Source organism: Cynocephalus volans, chromosome 3 (genome assembly GCF_027409185.1).
Source record: "Cynocephalus volans isolate mCynVol1 chromosome 3, mCynVol1.pri, whole genome shotgun sequence".
Classification (NCBI taxonomy): Eukaryota; Metazoa; Chordata; class Mammalia; order Dermoptera; family Cynocephalidae; genus Cynocephalus; species Cynocephalus volans.
In genome coordinates, this window is record NC_084462.1 from 78,627,202 (window position 1) to 78,646,018 (window position 18,817).

At 39.2% G+C, this 18,817-nt stretch overlaps 1 protein-coding gene across 2 annotated transcripts in view; it reads left to right on the top strand.

Moving 5' to 3' along the window:
* RORA (RAR related orphan receptor A) overlaps positions 1–18,817 on the top strand; it is a 714,208-nt gene that overhangs the window by 534,784 nt on the left and 160,607 nt on the right. For both annotated transcript variants that reach the window (XM_063089778.1, XM_063089780.1), the window contains exon 2: positions 2,693–2,722. In XM_063089778.1, the coding sequence (XP_062945848.1) occupies positions 2,693–2,722 (30 nt within the window). The remainder of the gene's footprint in view (positions 1–2,692; positions 2,723–18,817) is intronic.

Consider the following 18,817-nt stretch of genomic DNA (forward strand, 5'->3'; position numbering starts at 1 on the left):
GAGTGATATGCTCCAGGGAGTAAATCTCATTTTGAGTATTTACTCTTCTGAGAGGCACTATCTATACCAGGGTTTTTAAAGTCTTTCCAGGGGTGCCATTCTGGTCCAATATTAACTTTCCGTAGAAAAACTTTTTATTCTACAAATTAAACTTCTCTGAGCCATAGTTTCCCCATGTGTGAAATAAAAAAGATGCATCCTGCTTTTTTTCTTTTTGTATTTCTATGGAATCATTTACTTGAGATACTAAATAGAGCTTCTATGGAGAAAGGAGTGACAGAGTGACACAAATTCAAGCCATTGGTGTCATCACAATTGTTATTTTTACCAGGAAGAAAGACAAAGGAAATTCTAATAAATCTTCTTATTCCATTAAATTTGTCTTTTGCATGTTTGCATTGTTTTTGTTTGTTTGCTTTTTCTAGAGAAATAGAATTCTGTTCTGTTTTCATAATGGCTATTAAGGGCTATTAAGTAAAAAAAATTAAATATAATGCGGTCATAACTCCATAATTAGGAGTTGTAATGCACTTTTAAAAAAATATTGCTTTTGTAAGAGGAGTATGTTTTTTAAGCTTTTCTCCATAAAAGTATGTTTATTAATTGATTGGCATGTCTTCATTTTTTATCATAGATATAATTTACTTTATATTTGTATAGGTTAGAGTTGCCAGATAAAATACAGGATGACCAGTTAAATTTGAATTTTAAATAAACAATATATTAATATCTGAAATTCAATTTTAACTGGGCATCCTGTATTTTATCTGCTAAATCTAACTCCAGTGTAAATATATCCCTCAATTATTTATATTGATCATTAAATGGCAATTAAATAAAACTGAGGGACTAAAGGTTTGTGCTGTTGCTGAAGTCATGCTTTCTCCTAGAAACAGAGATGAGAAGTTTTAGCTCTGTGCCTGCTACTGTGACTTCCAAGATCAAGATTTTTAAAATCTATTATCAATGTAATCATCACAAAAATATTTGATGATAACACTGCATCACGCTGTATAATAAATTTAAGTAGAAAAGTCAAAGCAGTGGTATTTTCATCAGGCCTTTGGATGTCAGGAGAAAATAGTTCCATAGTCAGCGAATATAGATAGGTTTGTTTTGGGCTGTGTTAAATCCAATTGTGTGGAGGTTTTGAATAATCAGGAGTGACAGCCTAAGCACTTTCTCTTCAAAGTGATTTTACAGAAAGCACTATTTCCTAAGGAAAGTACACATATTGCTCCATAATGCTGAAAGAGCACTAATGTATCAATTTATTGGTGCCGGTGTCACGAGCTGGATTTGCAAATTGTATTCATATTTTAAATTTTACTCACTGTTGCTGTTGGGGGAAGTTCCCTTCCCATGGTAAAGGTTATTTCAAAAAAATTCTAGAACACTTTCATAGTTCTCATGTGAGAAAACCTTCAAGGGTCTCTGCAGAAGGTTCTAACTTCATTTTGCAAAGCCAGCTCAAACATGATGAAAAACAATAGTTTAATTTTCCTCAATAAAAAGAAAAAAAAACCCGAATTTGCGTTGAGCTATGTAATTTCAGCTTCCCTAAATAAGTCCTTTGGAAAGTTGTGGGGGAGCAAGTGTGTGATTTTGGTCTTGGCATGCAACTTTGGAACTAACTTTTTTTATGTCTACCATGGATTTTCATCACGGATTTCTTCCCTGTACGACATGTTCCATAGCTAAGTAATAGGTCTGATGTGGGCGCCAAATTTTTCAACAACTTTGGCTTTCTAAAGGAGGGTTAAATAGTTCTCTTAATAACTTGAAAGAAAAAAAAAATCAAGGTTTACCACCGTTCTTCGTTCCAGGCTAAATGTTTTCAACAGTTTTATGACTTTGAGCCTACTTAGTCTCAAGAATGTCTTCCAAGAAGAATGAAGCATAAAGAGTTCAAAACATGCTATTTGTAAGCTGGAGATGGTATTGTTTGCATCGAAACATGCACTCTTACTGTATTTATCTGGTCTTACGTGCCAAGTATTGCTTAGTTCCATTCATCACCCACCATCTGCAAATCATCTTGGAAACATCAAGGGTGCTGACTCATGAGTCCCTCATGTTTTCATAGTTTGTCTTCGTGCTGACTCATGAGTCCCTCGTGTTTTCATAGTTTGTCTTCATACATTTCATGCAGGTTGTGCTTCAGACATTTTGGTGCCATTTATAGAGAAGTAGCAGTCATTCCCATTCTGACCTTAATGAGTATGGACACAAAGCTACATTTTGTGGATGTATTTTCCCTCTCCATTAAAAGTTATGCTTCAGGTGAGCAGGAAAGGTCATTTTCATTAAAAAGTAAACATAGAATCAATGGCCAGACCAAATTAACAGCTCTGCTGCTCAGTGTTCTCTTGTCTGAGTAGTTTGGCATTGCTCTCTTGCACCTTAAGTCTTTCCCACTCTGCCTATAAACATGATTGTCTCCCCAACATAAAAGAAAAGACAGGAGTCTTCTCTTGCCCTGTTTAACCCTGTTTAATTATGCTCCTTGCTGCTTTTTTTTTTTTTTACCACAGACCCTCTTAAATCAGTAGGCAAAGATCACTGTCTCTGTCATTCACAGTTGCTTGGTTTGGGCATAGGTCTAGTGACACTGCCATGCCAGATTAAAACTAGTCACCCCTCTCCATCGCCAGGACACTTTCTTACCTTGTCATTATTTCTTCTCTTCTAGGTATCTCAGTAACCAAGAAGACACATACATGTAAGTAATGCATTTTTTTTGTCCAAAGTTTTCTGAAGAGTTGGAATTCGCATATGTCTGGCTGCTGTGACCCTTCAAGTATAAACTAATGTTTCGGCTGTGATCCATGGTCAACAGAGGTCATAGTTTTCAACCTGTAGTGGTCGGAAGTGGCACGTCACCTGTTTGTACTGAGTGTGTGTTGAAGAGATGCTAGATATATTTTGATGAATTCTAATGTTTCAAGCCATGAATCTTTAGAAAAAAAAAAACCATGAAATCTAGCCAGGAGGATCAATTACTTACTGATCACCCTTACTCTGGATCCTTCCTAGAAGAGTTGGTATGTTTCTAGCAAACATCACCTTGATTTCTTTTAAACTTTGGTCTCCTTTTCCTCACCACTAGTTCACAAATTAGGCCATTGTGTACTTATGTCTGTGGAGTGGAGATACTGACGGGGACATAGGCGCTGTCGCTCGACCATGGGCATGGCCTCCGAGGGCCCTGGTAAATGGCATCGGTAGTTTGATGTGGAAATGTGTGCTGGATTTATGCTCTGTATTCATCCCACTTCTCAGGTTCAACTGCTTTTATCAATTGCCTTCATTTGAACTTCACCATAAGTTTATAAACTCACATCAGTGTAAGGTGTTGTGATCTGCCATCTGAGCAATGATGTTTGACTGTGCCTTGAACCTCAGGATGAAACAATACATCATGGGTGCAGGCAGTCAACTTTCACTGTACTTGACCATTATATTATCTAGGCTTTGAATTAATGGTGTCATTAGAATTTGATAACTATTTTAGACCACAGATATGTGCTACCTATGAGATGTGTTTGGGCAAGCAGTGGAGATATTTATGGCACAACAGAGGGATGACAAGTATGTATCCCCCAACTTTTTCCCAATTACACCTTTTAAATTTTTTATTTCCTGTGAAACATTTGGGGGAAAAATTGTGTATTATCAAAGTAGTTTAGCTTGTGCCTCAGTTGATTCTTGAAATCTGCTCTTGGGTTTGTCTGTCTGTCTGTATTTGTAGAAAACAAAAATGAAAAAAAGAAACAACAAAACAAAACAAAACACCAAAAAACATCAAATTGGATGAGAAGTTGCCTGACTTTTAGGGCCCAGTCCTACACTCTCTGCAAGTGACTCTCTTACGGGCTTCCACGGAATGTTAGTTTAAGGAACGATGACAAGGTCAGGCCAGTACTAGCCATATGACAGGATGGCATCTCTACCTCTCAATGCACAGTTCCAGTTGGCTGTCCCTCCATCAGGGGAGTCTGTGACCCTTAGGTTTTTGGGGGTTGTTTTGTCGTCGTTGTTGTTGTTGTTCTTGCTGTTGTCGGTGCATAATTGAGCTCATGATGACTGAGAGATTGACAGTGCAGGAGACTGAAGTCCTCTGTATATCCGCAGGGCAGGCATGGTACAGAGCGCTTCCTTGCACAGCCTTGCCCATGAGCTCGTCCCTGGCCTGGAGGGACCCACTCTAGAGGTGGTAAGTAATTCAGTCTTTCTGCTAGCTCAGTCGTGGGCCTCTCCCAAACAGGGGCTGCTGATTTTGCCTACTGTTTATGGTGGTTTGGGGTATGGACTCCTGGCCACCTGGCAATATACAGAAAGCTACTGAGTATTTTCATTATGACTTAGCTCTTAGATAAATGGACACAATTACTAGTTCAACTCCATTGGACATGAAGTGGCAGAAAGATTTAGAACACAAATCGTACTGTTTCTTTGATTGATGTTTACTTTTATATTTTGGGGGAGAGGGCCAAGAATAAAATGGAAGGAATATCACCTGAATAGACAGTTGACACAAAGCTTTGCACATGCCAAGGAGAAACTGAATTGCCCAAGTTGCATATTAGTGAAACTCCTCCATGCTGCTTAAACATGGAGATTGTTTTTGTCACCCAGCTCACCAGACAGCCTATCATATTTCCGATCTTAGCATCTCTACAGGGCCCACACCTTGTGAGGAGAAATAAAATCAATCAGTTCTTTCTCTAATAACAATCACCCAAATGACTTCTTTACCATCTGTTGGATTTTTCTTGAAAACTTAACTGTCCTAACTTGCCTGTAAGTTTTTTTAAGATGTTAAATTCCAGCTCCTCTTAAATCATCTTGACATCTGTTCTTCAAGAGGTTTCACTATCAGTGAAGTGTATAAATTCATTTTTGTACTGTCTTAAAACTTCCATTTTTAGCCAGGGTTCTGGAAACCTTGGTCAAAACTTGACTCCATAATCATTGACAGCTGAAGTCACCCCCCATTAGCAATTTCAGTCTGGGTTTCCTAACTGCCCACACAGAAATATTGTTCAACTTACAAATTAATTTGTACAGCTGAAGAATATATTATCAGACCAGAGTGTCAGCTCACAGGTATACCAGTCAGAGGTGCAAGAACTACAAAATGAACCTGAATAGTTGTGACAAATGATAATATTTTAGACCATCTTGGTATCCGGAAAGCACAACTATTGCTTCTTTAAATATATATATTTAAATATATATAATATAGAGAGAAATAATATATATAATATATATATACTATATATAAATATTTAAATATTTATATATAATTGAGTGAGTTAAGCCAGAAATTCCCATGAAAGGAAATTTGATTGTTAGCTTCAGAGGAGTCCATGATCATAATCTTTGGAGAACTCATGTTCTTCGGAGTTCCTGAGAAGAGTACCTTAAGTATTTATTTTAACTTTATTTGGCTGGTGGGAAAAGACAAAGCTTTAAGTCTTCTAGTACACGGTCATCATGCCCAAATTGGTCAAGGAATTCTTACATTTGTGATATTCTTCAATTGTTGATAGGAAATGTTGCTGTTGGGTTTTGGTGTGTGAACATAAAAGGGAGTTTTTACTTGTAGGATAAGGATACATTAGATCAATTTTACACTGTGGCGTGGAATTTCAATTTAATTTTCATGGTGATTAAATAGCACATGTATTTGGTTAGACATTTTCAAGATTGCTTTTGCTTTGGTGTTTTGTAAGTTTGTTCTGGTCTCTTTCCTGCTGAAATAGTACCGTGTGGATAAGTATCTTTTTCTTGAAATCAACTACTGTCTTGATTTTTATTATTTGCCAAGGACAACTGGTCATTCACTCCTGACTTCTTAATCTCATTCTACTGGGATAGTTCACTAAAATGTTACAAGAGGACAAATATGAAGGTGAAAAAATACAACAGATCATCCTGGCTACTCTAGCTGCTGGGAAGTTTAGCATTATACAGTCATAATCTTAGGAAATATATCAGACAGCCACCATAACACAGACCCAAAAGATACCTGGTAGGCCCTTGGATTGTTTCCAGAAGTATCAGACCATTGGCACTTCCTTCTGTTCTCACCTTGTTTATATTCCTCCTGTCTAAGCCTGCCCCACTTTCTTCCACACTCTGAGACAGGCACTTACGAACATTTGAAAGGTACAGGTTACTCCATGGTAAGCAATCAGGAAAATGTGTGTTTAATCCCAACTTGAGTTGTCAGTTTTCCTCAATAAATGCCAAAATAAAATATGCTTCCAAACCTTCCAAAATATTTTGATTTTAACATGAACAGACATTAAAAGGTAATTTAGTAGATTTTCCAATGTTTGGTTACAGCAGGCTAATACCTAAAATATAAAATGAAAGCACTATATTATTTACAAAGAGATTTTCTATTGAGAGTTGTCAATAGTAAAAAATTTTAGCACAAATCAGAATATTTCTTTGAGAAATGATCTTTTGCATCCATTAAAAAAAAAAGTGTTTACTGCAATCATTTGAAGTTGAATAGGTTAATGTATTCACTTTTCACCCCAGAGACTTGGTTTTGAATTTGACTTAGAGAAAATTAGTTTTAAGGCCTCAACCTCCTCTCCTTAGGCATTTGTTGATATCACAAAATAAACTTAACAGTTCGTCACCATCTTTGCCATTTCATCAGGAGATCCAAGAACTAGAATCTATTTTCTTGTTTTCTTTTCCTTTCCTTGAGGCCACTCTTTTTGATTGTAGACTCTTAGCAACCCCAAACTTGGGGCTCACCCACATTATTTTCACAGTCCAGGAAAATTCAGGAACCATTCTTGGCAAAGCTAATGGAAGGTGCTTTGGTGATATAGTTAATAGGTTGCCGTGACAACCCATGTGACTCATGGTGTGACTCACAGCAATTATAATTTCAATTGCTGGCTGGGTGTTTCATTAGGATAGACGTGAGAAGAAGCCACGCTGAAGTTCTTTTAGTAGGCCTTCATCCAGATGTTGTCTACCCACTGACAAATAGTTAGGAAAAGGGATAAACTAATGCTCACAAAGTAACTGACAGATTCCTTGCTTAGCCTACTAAAGCTACTGGCCATCCCAGACATTAAGCTTGCTGACAATGGGACATAACCAAAATACAGGTGTTGGGAAACTATAGGAAAAATGGTCAGGGCCCCTCAGATATTCAGAATCTTGCCAAGCATTTGATGTAAACGGGCACGTGCGCTCAGATGTTCCTTGGTTATCATCTAGTGTAATTACGCATGTCCACCTAGGTGCCCTGGGTTATGGACTTAAGTATAAGGATGAGTGGCTCTGATCCATGGTGCCTCCCATCCCCAATTACCTAGCATGGACCTGCGTGTGAGGGGTCTGGGGACCCAGTCTGTACAATGGGTTTGGAGGGTCTGAGCCCTAGCTCTGACAATATAAGTGGAAACTTAGTATAACTAAAATAATGAAACATTTTGGCTTTAGTTATGATTTGCCTTACTTTACAACAGGTGCTGGCCTCTTACAGGGCTAATTAATGGACAATTGTTTATAAGGACCTACTGTGTGCTGACAGATTCTTCACCCTTGAGGAGATTACAGACTAGTTAGGGTAGAAGGGGTGGGAGGAGGGAAAGTAGAGGCACATAGTCACAGAAAACAATCTGAAAACACAAATGCCAGGTATACTAGTTCTGGAAGATTCAGCTCATAACTGGAAAGCAGACTAAACTAGAAGTGTGGAGAAGAGAAAAGAATAAGGAAAACCATGCAGGATTCTGGTACTATGATCCAAGTATAAAACAGCAATAAAGCGAAAGGTAGAGATTTAACCCCAGGTGCTAAAACTGTCCCTACTGCTCATCTCCACCCGTTCTCAGTCAGAGTAACTCCTATTTAGTCTCTTTAAGATCAACCAATCTGAGGAAGTAAAAAATCCCTGAGTGCTGTCTGGAAATGTTTGCCTTATTTAGAGTTAGCCTGTGTGGCTAAAGCCAAGCCCTCCTAAGCTTAACAGGATTTCTCTGTCTCATCTTATTAAAAATAAATGGACTGCACTTGGCCCTGCCAGTCAGTGCTTCCAAGGTGGAAGATTTACATAGTCTTAAAACCCATAGTTCATGGTGAGGATATATGAATTCCATAGAAGAACAAAATATTTAGCTACGTGTTTCCATCAGAGAATCTAGTTGATTCAAGTTTGCTCATAGTAGACCTCAGATTCATGGATTAAATACAAAAAGTTATTTGTGTTCCTGTTTCATAACAGTGTTTCAAAAGGATGTGTTGAGATGGTGATTGGCTCTTTAAAATCCATGATCACTACTAGGGTGAAAACAAAAATGGCTAGGCTGCCAGGTACTGGTGTATATTTGATGGATATATTACATATTTATAAGCTTTTAGACGTGATTGGGTTGACCATTAAAAAAGGGCTAGATGTCTATTACAGAAGTCTGCATTACTTCTACTTCAATAATGACAATAATAATGGTGATAGTAAAAGTACTAGTAGTTGTAGCAGCAGCAGCAGCAATAGCAGGAACTACCACCTACTAAGCAATTCTAATATTCCAGGCATTATGTTTAATGTTTTACATGCATTGTCTCTTTTAATCTTCTGATCAGCTGCATGAGCTTTGTACTATACGCACCAGCATTTTAGATTAAAAACTCTATCCAAGAGATGAGTAACTTAGAGAAGAGAAAAAAACTTGCTAACTCACCCAGCTGGTAATGGGCAGAGCCAGGACTCAAAACAGAGTAGATGGCTTCCTTGTGTGCACAAAGTGCCACACTGTTATCTCCAGTATCAACATTAGCTAAGACTTAGAGGACACTTAGTGCTAGGCGCTTTCCTAAACACATTAATAAGTATTCATTTATTTAATCTTTACTACAACTTTGTGAGGTAGGTATTGATACTATCCCTACTCTGCAGATAAAAACTGAAGCCTACAGTCCTACAACTAGCTAGTATGTTGTAGAGCCTGGATTTAAAGGAATCCACAGAGGCTAAATGCTTCTAAAAGGAAGAACTTTATTCTTTAGAGTGGTCCTTCCACTCGAAAGTATAGGGAGAAAACCAAGTGCATCACAGTCATTCCTATAGTTGACTCAGGTTTTCTTTTATCTTACAACTATTTCACCTATATAGGCTTCTAAGAATTGACTGATTATAAGAAAGGGTAATGTTATTCCCACTATATGAAAAAAAATCATTTAAACTAGATGGTCTACTGAGAACTATGTAGCCTCTTACTCTTAAATGACCATTACTTATCTTTTAAACAATCTAACCTAATTCTTCAAAGAATTGGCATCCATCTAATGTCACTGTTCACACAGCACAACTGATTCCATGATAAAACAACTGCTCAAAGTGGTTACTTTTAGGATAGTTATATTCTCCACACTAGCAGAAATGTGTATCTCTTACTGCATGAACCCATCTTTCACTGAAACAAAGCCGTTAATGAACATTACTGACATTTGTAATAAATTTCTGCATTATTCTTTTGTCAGATCAACTTGATAATTCATGTATAACTTTCATTGCCACAAAGAGGTAGTTTGATTCAGGACACTGTGGTTTCCTTGAAACCTCACCAAAAACAAACAAAATGCTGAACGTTAAAAGAATGCCTGGGGAACTGAAATATATATGATCAAAGGGATATATAAGAAAATTAAATATTTAGGTTTTGAGGATGCTTAAGCATACCTGACTTTAGGATTGATTTTATAGTTACTCCAGCTTCTCTCTTTGTTAGAATCTGTATGCGAAGGAATAAAGACATTGGAGAAGCAGAGATGCCAATGTGTTTGAAACATATTGCTCCACATGAACTTCAGCAATTACACTAACTTTTTTATCAATTATGTCACCAGGAAGTTAGTGTCTTTGTAGTCACATAGCCCTTTGATTCTAATTGATGTCCATATCTATACACTATAATGACTAAGGTTTTCATTTCCAAGCTATTTAATTAACCTTTTTCCTTTGACTGCCCAAGATCCCTCACCGTGGAATGTTCTCCACCCACTTAACTTCCACATCTGAGCAAACATCTTTTCCTAAGTTTTGTCACCGAGGCAGGCATGGACTTCAACTCCTGTCTTAAATAGTTAACAGCTTAGCATAGTGATTAGAAGGCATGTTGAGGAGCAGAAAATGCTAGAATGTACAAGAATAAGGTTTGGATTCAGTGAAAGGGATTTAAACCATAAATATTTAATTTTAATTTTTTTTTTTTTTTTTGGAAGAGAAGGGGAGGAGATTATATGGTGGATAATCCAACCACCTATAATACTGGAATCTAAGGAAGGCAGCTGGAAAGCAGACTGCAGCCAATTCCTATAGAAGCATAAGGCTGGGATCCAGGCAGGTTTTATTAGCTTAATATTTTTTAAATCCTAATCCGTGCCTAGCACTGTGTGAGGCACAATGAAGTATAGAAAGTTTCATTTATATTCCTCACTCTCTAATAGTTTAATCTGTACTGAAGGAGGGAGGACATACCCATTGGAGGAACTTTTAGTAATGAAAGAATTGTGGGGAAAATGCTATGATGCAAGTTAGATTGTCTGTTTAAATGCTGCATGCGTTGGGAACACAGGTGTTGAGCTGAGCTTGATCTGGAAGGCTAGCGAGGGTTAGGTGTGATCAGTAGATCAATGGAAGTCTCAGGGGATGATGGTGTAGACCTGTCTGACTGGAGGAGAGTCTTAATCAGGAAAAGCGAGGACATTAACAACAGAGAGCAGGTTTGGGCTTTCTCTCATAGGCAATGGGGAGCCATAGGATATGTGTTAAAAAATACAGTGGCCTATAAACAACGGTTTTGCTGCCACTGTCATTTAGTTAGCATATATGAATCAGATATTCCCTGCTTCAGTTCCTTCTCTGATCCCAGATAAAATTCTCCTCCTTAGATAGAAAGTTTTTCTCTGGCCATTCCTGTGGTACACTGTGTAGGAAAAAAAAAAAAAAAATTCCCATTGAGCAGGAAAGATCTAGTCCAAAATGGGAAGGCTGTTGTGATTATTAAAGAAAGAGTATTTCACTTTGTCTCCCCAGTTTTAAGTTCTAATTGTAAGGCCAGTTCTTGCCGTTTCATTAAAATCAGAGGCATGATGGAATGAGCCATGAAACTTGAAAACTACATATGCACTTTGAATCTCGTGGCTAATGGTTCTCGCTTTCCTTTGTTCATGCTGCTAATTGGCTGAAGGCTACTGTAACACGCTGAGAGTCTATGTCTTTCCAACCCTTTTTAACTCAGCTACGAATAGCTTTATAAAGATTTGAACCCCAAATTCCAAATCTTGCTCACACCTTAGGTAGGCAAAGTAAACTGCATGGATCATTATTTTTTCACCAGCACGAACAGTTACTTCCCTCCTATAGCTGGACAGTACTGTAAGAGGACAACTATACAGCCTTTTCTCATTATTGGGATTTCTTAATTTCCTTAGAATGAGTTTCTATTGTTTCACTTAAAGAACACCAAGGTCCAGATGAGGCATTTTCATTGGCTGCACCTTCTTAAAAATTTTTAGTATAATGAACCATATCCAGTTAATTTATCTGTCTCTCTTACACCATGTCTTTTTGTGTCGACAAAACTGAAAATTCACTTTCCTTCATCAGGTTGGGGCGTTGTGATAATTGACTGTTACCAGTCACTGCTGTTAGTAGACAGGATAACATCAGTGCCTCTAGAGAACAGGTGAAAACTAAACTCTGTCCCCTGAGGCCAATGAAATAGCTGTTTGGTCCCTTGTGTGAAACTTCCTAATAACTTAACTGGGCAGCCTCTGGGTCCCTGGAGGGTTTCTCCACAAGAGTATTCCCTCTCTTTGTTAAGATTGCTTATTAAAAATGATTTTATAATGAAGTTGCCTCAAATAGCAGCTCTTTTCCTGGTTGTCCTTGAAGCTGTGGTGAAGAATCTTAGAGACAACTGTCTAGGGTTTTCTTTCTTGTTAAAAACTTCTCTCTTGGGTTTTCAAGATGGCGGCGGCTGCGGCGGCTGGCGCGGAGTAGCTGAGGTGGAAAAGGTGGCCACTGGGCCTCAGGCAGCCGGGAAACTTGTGGACCTTCCTCTGGCCATCTCTTAAGCGAGGACTGCTGCTGCTGGCCGGTCGTGGGGGCTCAACGCCACTTTGCCCCCGGCAGGAGAGGCTGCCTCATTTACAGGCAACAGCTTTGAAGTGTGGAGCAGGAAAAGAACTGATTCTTAGCTGCAAAAGCGAGTCTTGAAACAGGGAACAGGGCGCCAGGGCTGCTGTGGATGCAGCCAGGATCCCGGAGGCTGGGACCGCACTGAAGGCGGCCAGCTGCCCTATTCAGGATTCGAGGTTTCAGGCCGGCATTAAAGAAGATTCCTGGGAGCGCCCGAGCGGCGCCGCGACTGAACAGCCCGAGGCGGCAGCGCCGAGAACACGGAAGGCAACAAACCAGAGACAGAGCGAGCGCCCGACCTGGCACAGCACTGTGAGTGATCCCTGGCACAGCTCTGTTCGGGGGGTGGATGCCCACGCGGCTCCCGCCTGCACCACCAGCCCACTCACCGCCGGTGCTGCCTCCATTTTCCCAGGTGCGGGCAGCTCCGCCCTGCTCGGCCATCACTGAGCCCATTTGCTTGGCCTGGCGCAGGGCTTTCCGGACCCTGCGGGCCGGCCTCCTCTCCCACTCCCTCCGCGGTTCTCTGGCGGGGCTGGGGGTGTGGGGCATCCCGACCAGTGTTGGGAGGGCTAGGAAGTACGGGCGGGCCGACTGTCACCCCACCACACCCTGGACTCCGGCCCCGGTAAACTTCCTGTTACTGGGAGGCAGATACCATCTCTGCGACCACCAGTTTGGAAAAAAGCCTAACGAATTTCTGGTTGGGAATAGTGTGGTAGGAGAGTTCCCAGGTCCGCTTGAACCTGCCGGAGAGCAGGCTGCAGGCGGGCACTAGACTCGGTTTATACCGGGGGGATACAAAGGTGAACAAGACCCGAGAAAGATCTACACAGTGCTACAAAGGCACCCAGAGAGACCGGTCGTCTGTGCCTAGCAGAAACCTGGTAGACTTCCTGGGCGAGGCGGTGCTGAGCAGGGTCTTGAAGGCCCAGCTGATAGACGAGAGGTGCAGAAGACACACCCCAGCCCAGCACAGTGTGCACAGAGGGGGGAGACGTGCGGCCAGGGAGGCGGAGACTCGACAGAAACCACACACCTGGTGGGGTCGCCACTGCACGATCTAACAGCCTGGGCCAGAGCACACGGAACGGGGAGAAGTCCTGTACAGAAAGTGAAAGCTCAACAGAGATCACACACCCTGTGGTACGTGATCCACCAGCCCAGCAGAGTACAAGCTGACCAGAAAGGTGGATCCCCGGAGAAGCCCAAGACCCGAGGCAACCACACACACAAGACACTAGAGGCCAACTGAGCAGTCACGGCGGGAGCCATACCAAATTGGCAACCACAGCAACATCCTAGTTAGTCATTAGTCTCAAACCGGTGGACTGTGAAACCCCCTGCCACAATGAATAAACACCAAAAAAAAGACACCAGAAATACAAAAAATCAAGAAAGTACACCACCAAAAGTTAATAAATCTCATACTCTAGATCCTATAGAACAAGAAGCCCTTGAAATAACTGACAAGGAATTTCGAGTGATAATTCTAAGGAAACTGAATGAGATACAAGAAAACTCAGCTAGACATCATGATGAAATGAGGAAAAGTATACAGGATCTGAAAGAGGAAATATACAAGGAAATCAATGTCCTGAAAAAAAATGTAGCAGAACTTGCTGAACTGAAGAAGTTATTCAGCGAAATAAAAAACACAACGGAGAGTTTAACCAGCAGGCTTGTCGAAGTTGAAGAGAGAACCTCTGAACTTGAAGATGGGCTGTTTGAAATAACACAAGCAGACAAAAAGAAAGAAAAAAGAATCAAGGACATGGAAGAAAATCTGAGAGAGATATCAGACAACCTCAAGCGCTCAAATATCCGAGTCATGGGTATTCCAGAAGGGGAGGAAAATGGAGATTGCATTGAAAACATATTCAACAAAATAGTGGCAGAAAACTTCCCAGGTATAGGAAAAATCACAGATCTTCAGATCCAGGAAGCTCAACGATCTCCAAACGTATTCAACCCAAAAAGGCCTTCTCCAAGACATGTCATAGTCAAATTGGCAAAACTCAGAGACAAAGAGAGAATCTTAAAAGCTGCAAGAGAGAAGCGTCAAATCACCTATAAGGGAGCCCCAATCAGGTTAACATCAGACTTTTCATCACAAACCCTAAAAGCTAGAAAGGAATGGGATGATATTTTCAAAATACTAAAAGACAAAGATTGCCAGCCAAGAATACTCTACCCTGCAAGGCTATCCTTCCGAAATGAGGGGCAAATAGTATATTTCTCAGACAAACAAAAACTGCGGGAGTTCACTACCACAAGACCACCCTTACAAGAAATCCTCAAGGGAGTACTGGGTTTGGTTCCTGAAAAATAACTACCACTGCCATAAAAACCTAAGAAAAATCTAAACCCGCTAGTACAATAAAAATGGCATTCATGAAGAGAAAACAAGCTAACAAAAACACTATCTACAACCTAAGGAACCAACAAACAAAGAAACCAAACATAAATCAGAAAGCAAGGAACAAAAGACACCTAAGACAACCAAACAACCAATAAAATGCTAGGAATAAATCAACACCTTTCAATAACAACTCTTAATGTTAAAGGCTTAAATTCCCCAATTAAAAGACACAGACTGGCTGACTGGATCAAAAAGCAGGACCCAACTATATGCTGCCTACAAGAGACCCACCTCACCCATAAAGATTCACACAGACTAAGAGTGAAAGGATGGAAAAAGATTTACCATGCAAACAGAAAAGAAAAACGAGCTGGAGTGGCTATTCTTATATCTGACAAAATAGACTTTAAACTAAAAACCATAAAAAGAGACAATGAGGGACACTACTTAATGATAAAAGGACTGATCCATCAAGAAGACATAACAATCATAAATATGTATGCACCCAATGTTGGAGCAGCCAGATTTATAAAACAAACTCTATTAGACCTAAAGAAGGAAATAGACACTAATACCATAATAGCAGGGGACCTGAACACTCCACTGTCAATATTAGACAGATCATCTAGGCAAAGAATCAGTAAAGAAACACAAGATCTAAACAAGACTCTAGACCAATTGGAATTGGCAGATATCTACAGAACATTCCACCCAACAACCTCAGAATATTCATTCTTCTCATCAGCACATGGATCATTCTCCAGGATAGATCACATATTAGGTCACAAATCAAGTCTCAATAAATTCAAAAAAATTGGAATTATCCCATGTATCTTCTCAGACCACAATGGATTAAAACTAGAAATTAATAACAAACAAAACTCTGGAAACTATACAAACACATGGAAATTAAACAGCATTCTACTTAATGACATATGGGTCCAAGAAGAAATCAAGCAGGAAATCAAAAAGTTTATTGAAACTAATGAAAACAATGATACATCATACCAAAACCTGTGGGATACTGCAAAAGCAGTATTGAGGGGAAAATTTATTGCATTAAATGCTCACTTCAGAAGAATGGAAAGATGGCAAGTGAACAACCTAACACTTCACCTTAAAGAACTAGAAAAACAAGAACAATCCAATCCTAAAGTTAGCAGACGGAAAGAAATCATTAAGATCAGAGCAGAACTGAATGAAATTGAAAACCAAAAAACAATTCAAAAGATCAACGAATCAAAAAGTTGGTTTTTTGAAAAGATAAATAAAATTGACAAACCATTAGCATGGCTAACAAAAAAAAGAAGAGAGAAGACTCAAATAACAAAAATTAGAAATGAAAAAGGCGATATTACAACTGATTCATCTGAAATACAAGGAATCATTCGAGACTACTATAAACAACTATACGCCAACAAATTTGAAAATCTGGAGGAAATGGATAAATTTCTGGACACACACAAGCTCCCAAAACTGAACCGTGAAGACGTAGAAAATTTGAACAGACCAATAACAATAAAGGAGATTGAAGCTGTTATCAGAAGGCTCCCAACAAAGAAAAGCCCAGGACCAGATGGATTCACAGCAGAATTTTACCAAACATTCAAAGAGGAATTGACACCGATTCTTTACAAACTATTCCAAAAGATTGAAACGGACGCAAATCTCCCAAACTCATTCTATGAAGCAAACATCATCCTGATACCAAAACCAGGTAAAGATATAACCAAAAAAGAAAACTACAGGCCGATATCCTTGATGAATATAGATGCAAAAATCCTCACTAAAATACTAGCAAACAGAATACAGCAACACATACGAAAATTTATTCATCACGATCAAGTGGGATTCATCCCAGGGATGCAAGGTTGGTTCAACATACGCAAATCAATAAATGTGATACACCATATTAATAAACTCAAACATAAAGACCTTATGATCATCTCTATAGATGCTGAAAAAGCATTTGATAAAGTTCAGCACTCATTCATAACAAAGACCCTCTATAAGTTAGGTATAGAGGGAAAGTATCTCAACATAATTAAAGCCATATATGACAAACCCACTGCCATTATCATCCTGAATGGGGAAAAGCTGAAATCTTTTCCTTTAAGAACAGGCACTAGACAAGGATGCCCACTCTCACCACTCCTATTCAACATAGTGTTGGAAGTACTAGCCAGAGCAATCAGAGAAGAGAAGGAAATAAAGGGCATCCAGATTGGAAAAGATGAAGTCAAACTGTCCCTGTTTGCAGATGACATGATCCTATATATCGAACAGCCTAAAACCTCTACAAAAAAACTGTTGGAATTGATAAATGATTTCAGCACAGTAGCAGGATACAAAATCAACACACAAAAATCAGTAGCATTTCTTTTCTCCAATAGTGAACATGCAGAAGGAGAAATCAAGAAAGCTTGCCCATTTACAATAGCCACCAAAAAAATAAAATACTTAGGAATTGAGTTAACCAAGGAGGTGAAAAATCTCTATAATGAGAACTACAAACCACTGCTGAGAGAAATTAGAGAGGATACAAGAAGATGGAAAGATATTCCATGCTCTTGGATTGGAAGAATCAACATAGTGAAAATGTCCATACTACCCAAAGTGATATACAAATTCAATGCAATCCCCATGAAAATTCCAAAGACATTTTTCTCAGAAATGGAAAAAACTATTCAGACATTTATATGGAACAATAAAAGACCACGAATAGCCAAAGCAATGCTCAGCAAAAAAAATAAAGCTGGAGGCATAACACTACCTGACTTTAAGCTATACTACAAAGCTATAATAACCAAAACAGTATGGTACTGGCATAAAAACAGACACACTGACCAATGGAATAGAATAGAGAATCCAGAAATCAACCCACACACTTACTTCCATCTGATCTTTGACAAAGGCACCAAGCCTATTCACTGGGGAAGGGACTGCCTCTTCAGCAAGTGGTGCTGGGATAACTGGATATCGATATGCAGGAGAATGAAACTAGATCCATACCTCTCACCGTATACTAAAATCAACTCAAAATGGATTAAGGATTTAAATATACACCCTGAGACAATAAAACTTCTTAAAGAAAACATAGGAGAAACACTTCAGGAAATAGGACTGGGCACAGACTTCATGAATACGACCCCAAAAGCACGGGCAACCAAAGGAAAAATAAACAAATGGGATTATATCAAACTAAAAAGCTTCTGCACAGCAAAAGAAACAATTAACAGAGTTAAAAGACAACCAACAGAGTGGGAGAAAATATTTGCAAAATATACATCTGACAAAGGATTAATATCCAGAATATATAAGGAACTCAAACAACTTTACAAGAAGAAAACAAGCAACCCAATTAAAAAATGGGCAAAAGAGCTAAGTAGGCATTTCTCTAAGGAAGATATCCAAATGGCCAACAGACATATGAAAAAATGCTCAACATCACTCAGCATCCGGGAAATGCAAATCAAAACCACATTGAGATACCATCTAACCCCAGTTAGGATGGCTAAAATCCAAAAGACTATGAACGATAAATGCTGGCGAGGCTGCGGAGAAAAAGGAACTCTCATACATTGTTGGTGGGACTGCAAAATGGTGCAGCCTCTATGGAAAATGGTATGGAGGTTCCTTAAACAATTGCAAATAGATCTACCATACGACCCAGCCATCCCACTGTTGGGAATATACCCAGAGGAATGGAAATCATCAAGTCGAAGGTATACCTGTTCCCCAATGTTCATCGCAGCACTCTTTACAATAGCCAAGAGTTGGAACCAGCCCAAATGCCCATCATCAGATGAGTGGATACGGAAAATGTGGTACATCTACACAATGGAATACTACTCAGCTATAAAAACGAATGAAATACTGCCATTTGCAACAACATGGATGGACCTTGAGAGAATTATATTAAGTGAAACAAGTCAGGCACAGAAAGAGAAATTCCACATGTTCTCACTTATTGGAGGGAGCTAAAAATTAATATATAAATTCACACACACACATACACACACACACACACAAACCGGGGGGGGGGGGGAGAAGATATAACAACCACAATTATTTGAAGTTGATACAACAAGCAAACAGAAAGGACATTGTTGGGGGGAGGGGGGGAGGGAGAAGGGAGGGAGGTTTTGGTGATGGGGAGCAATAATCAGCTACAATGTATATCGACAAAATAAAATTTAAAAAAAAAAAAAAAAAAAAAAAAAAAAAAAAAAAAAAAAAAAAAAAAAAAAAAAAATAAAAACTTCTCTCTTACC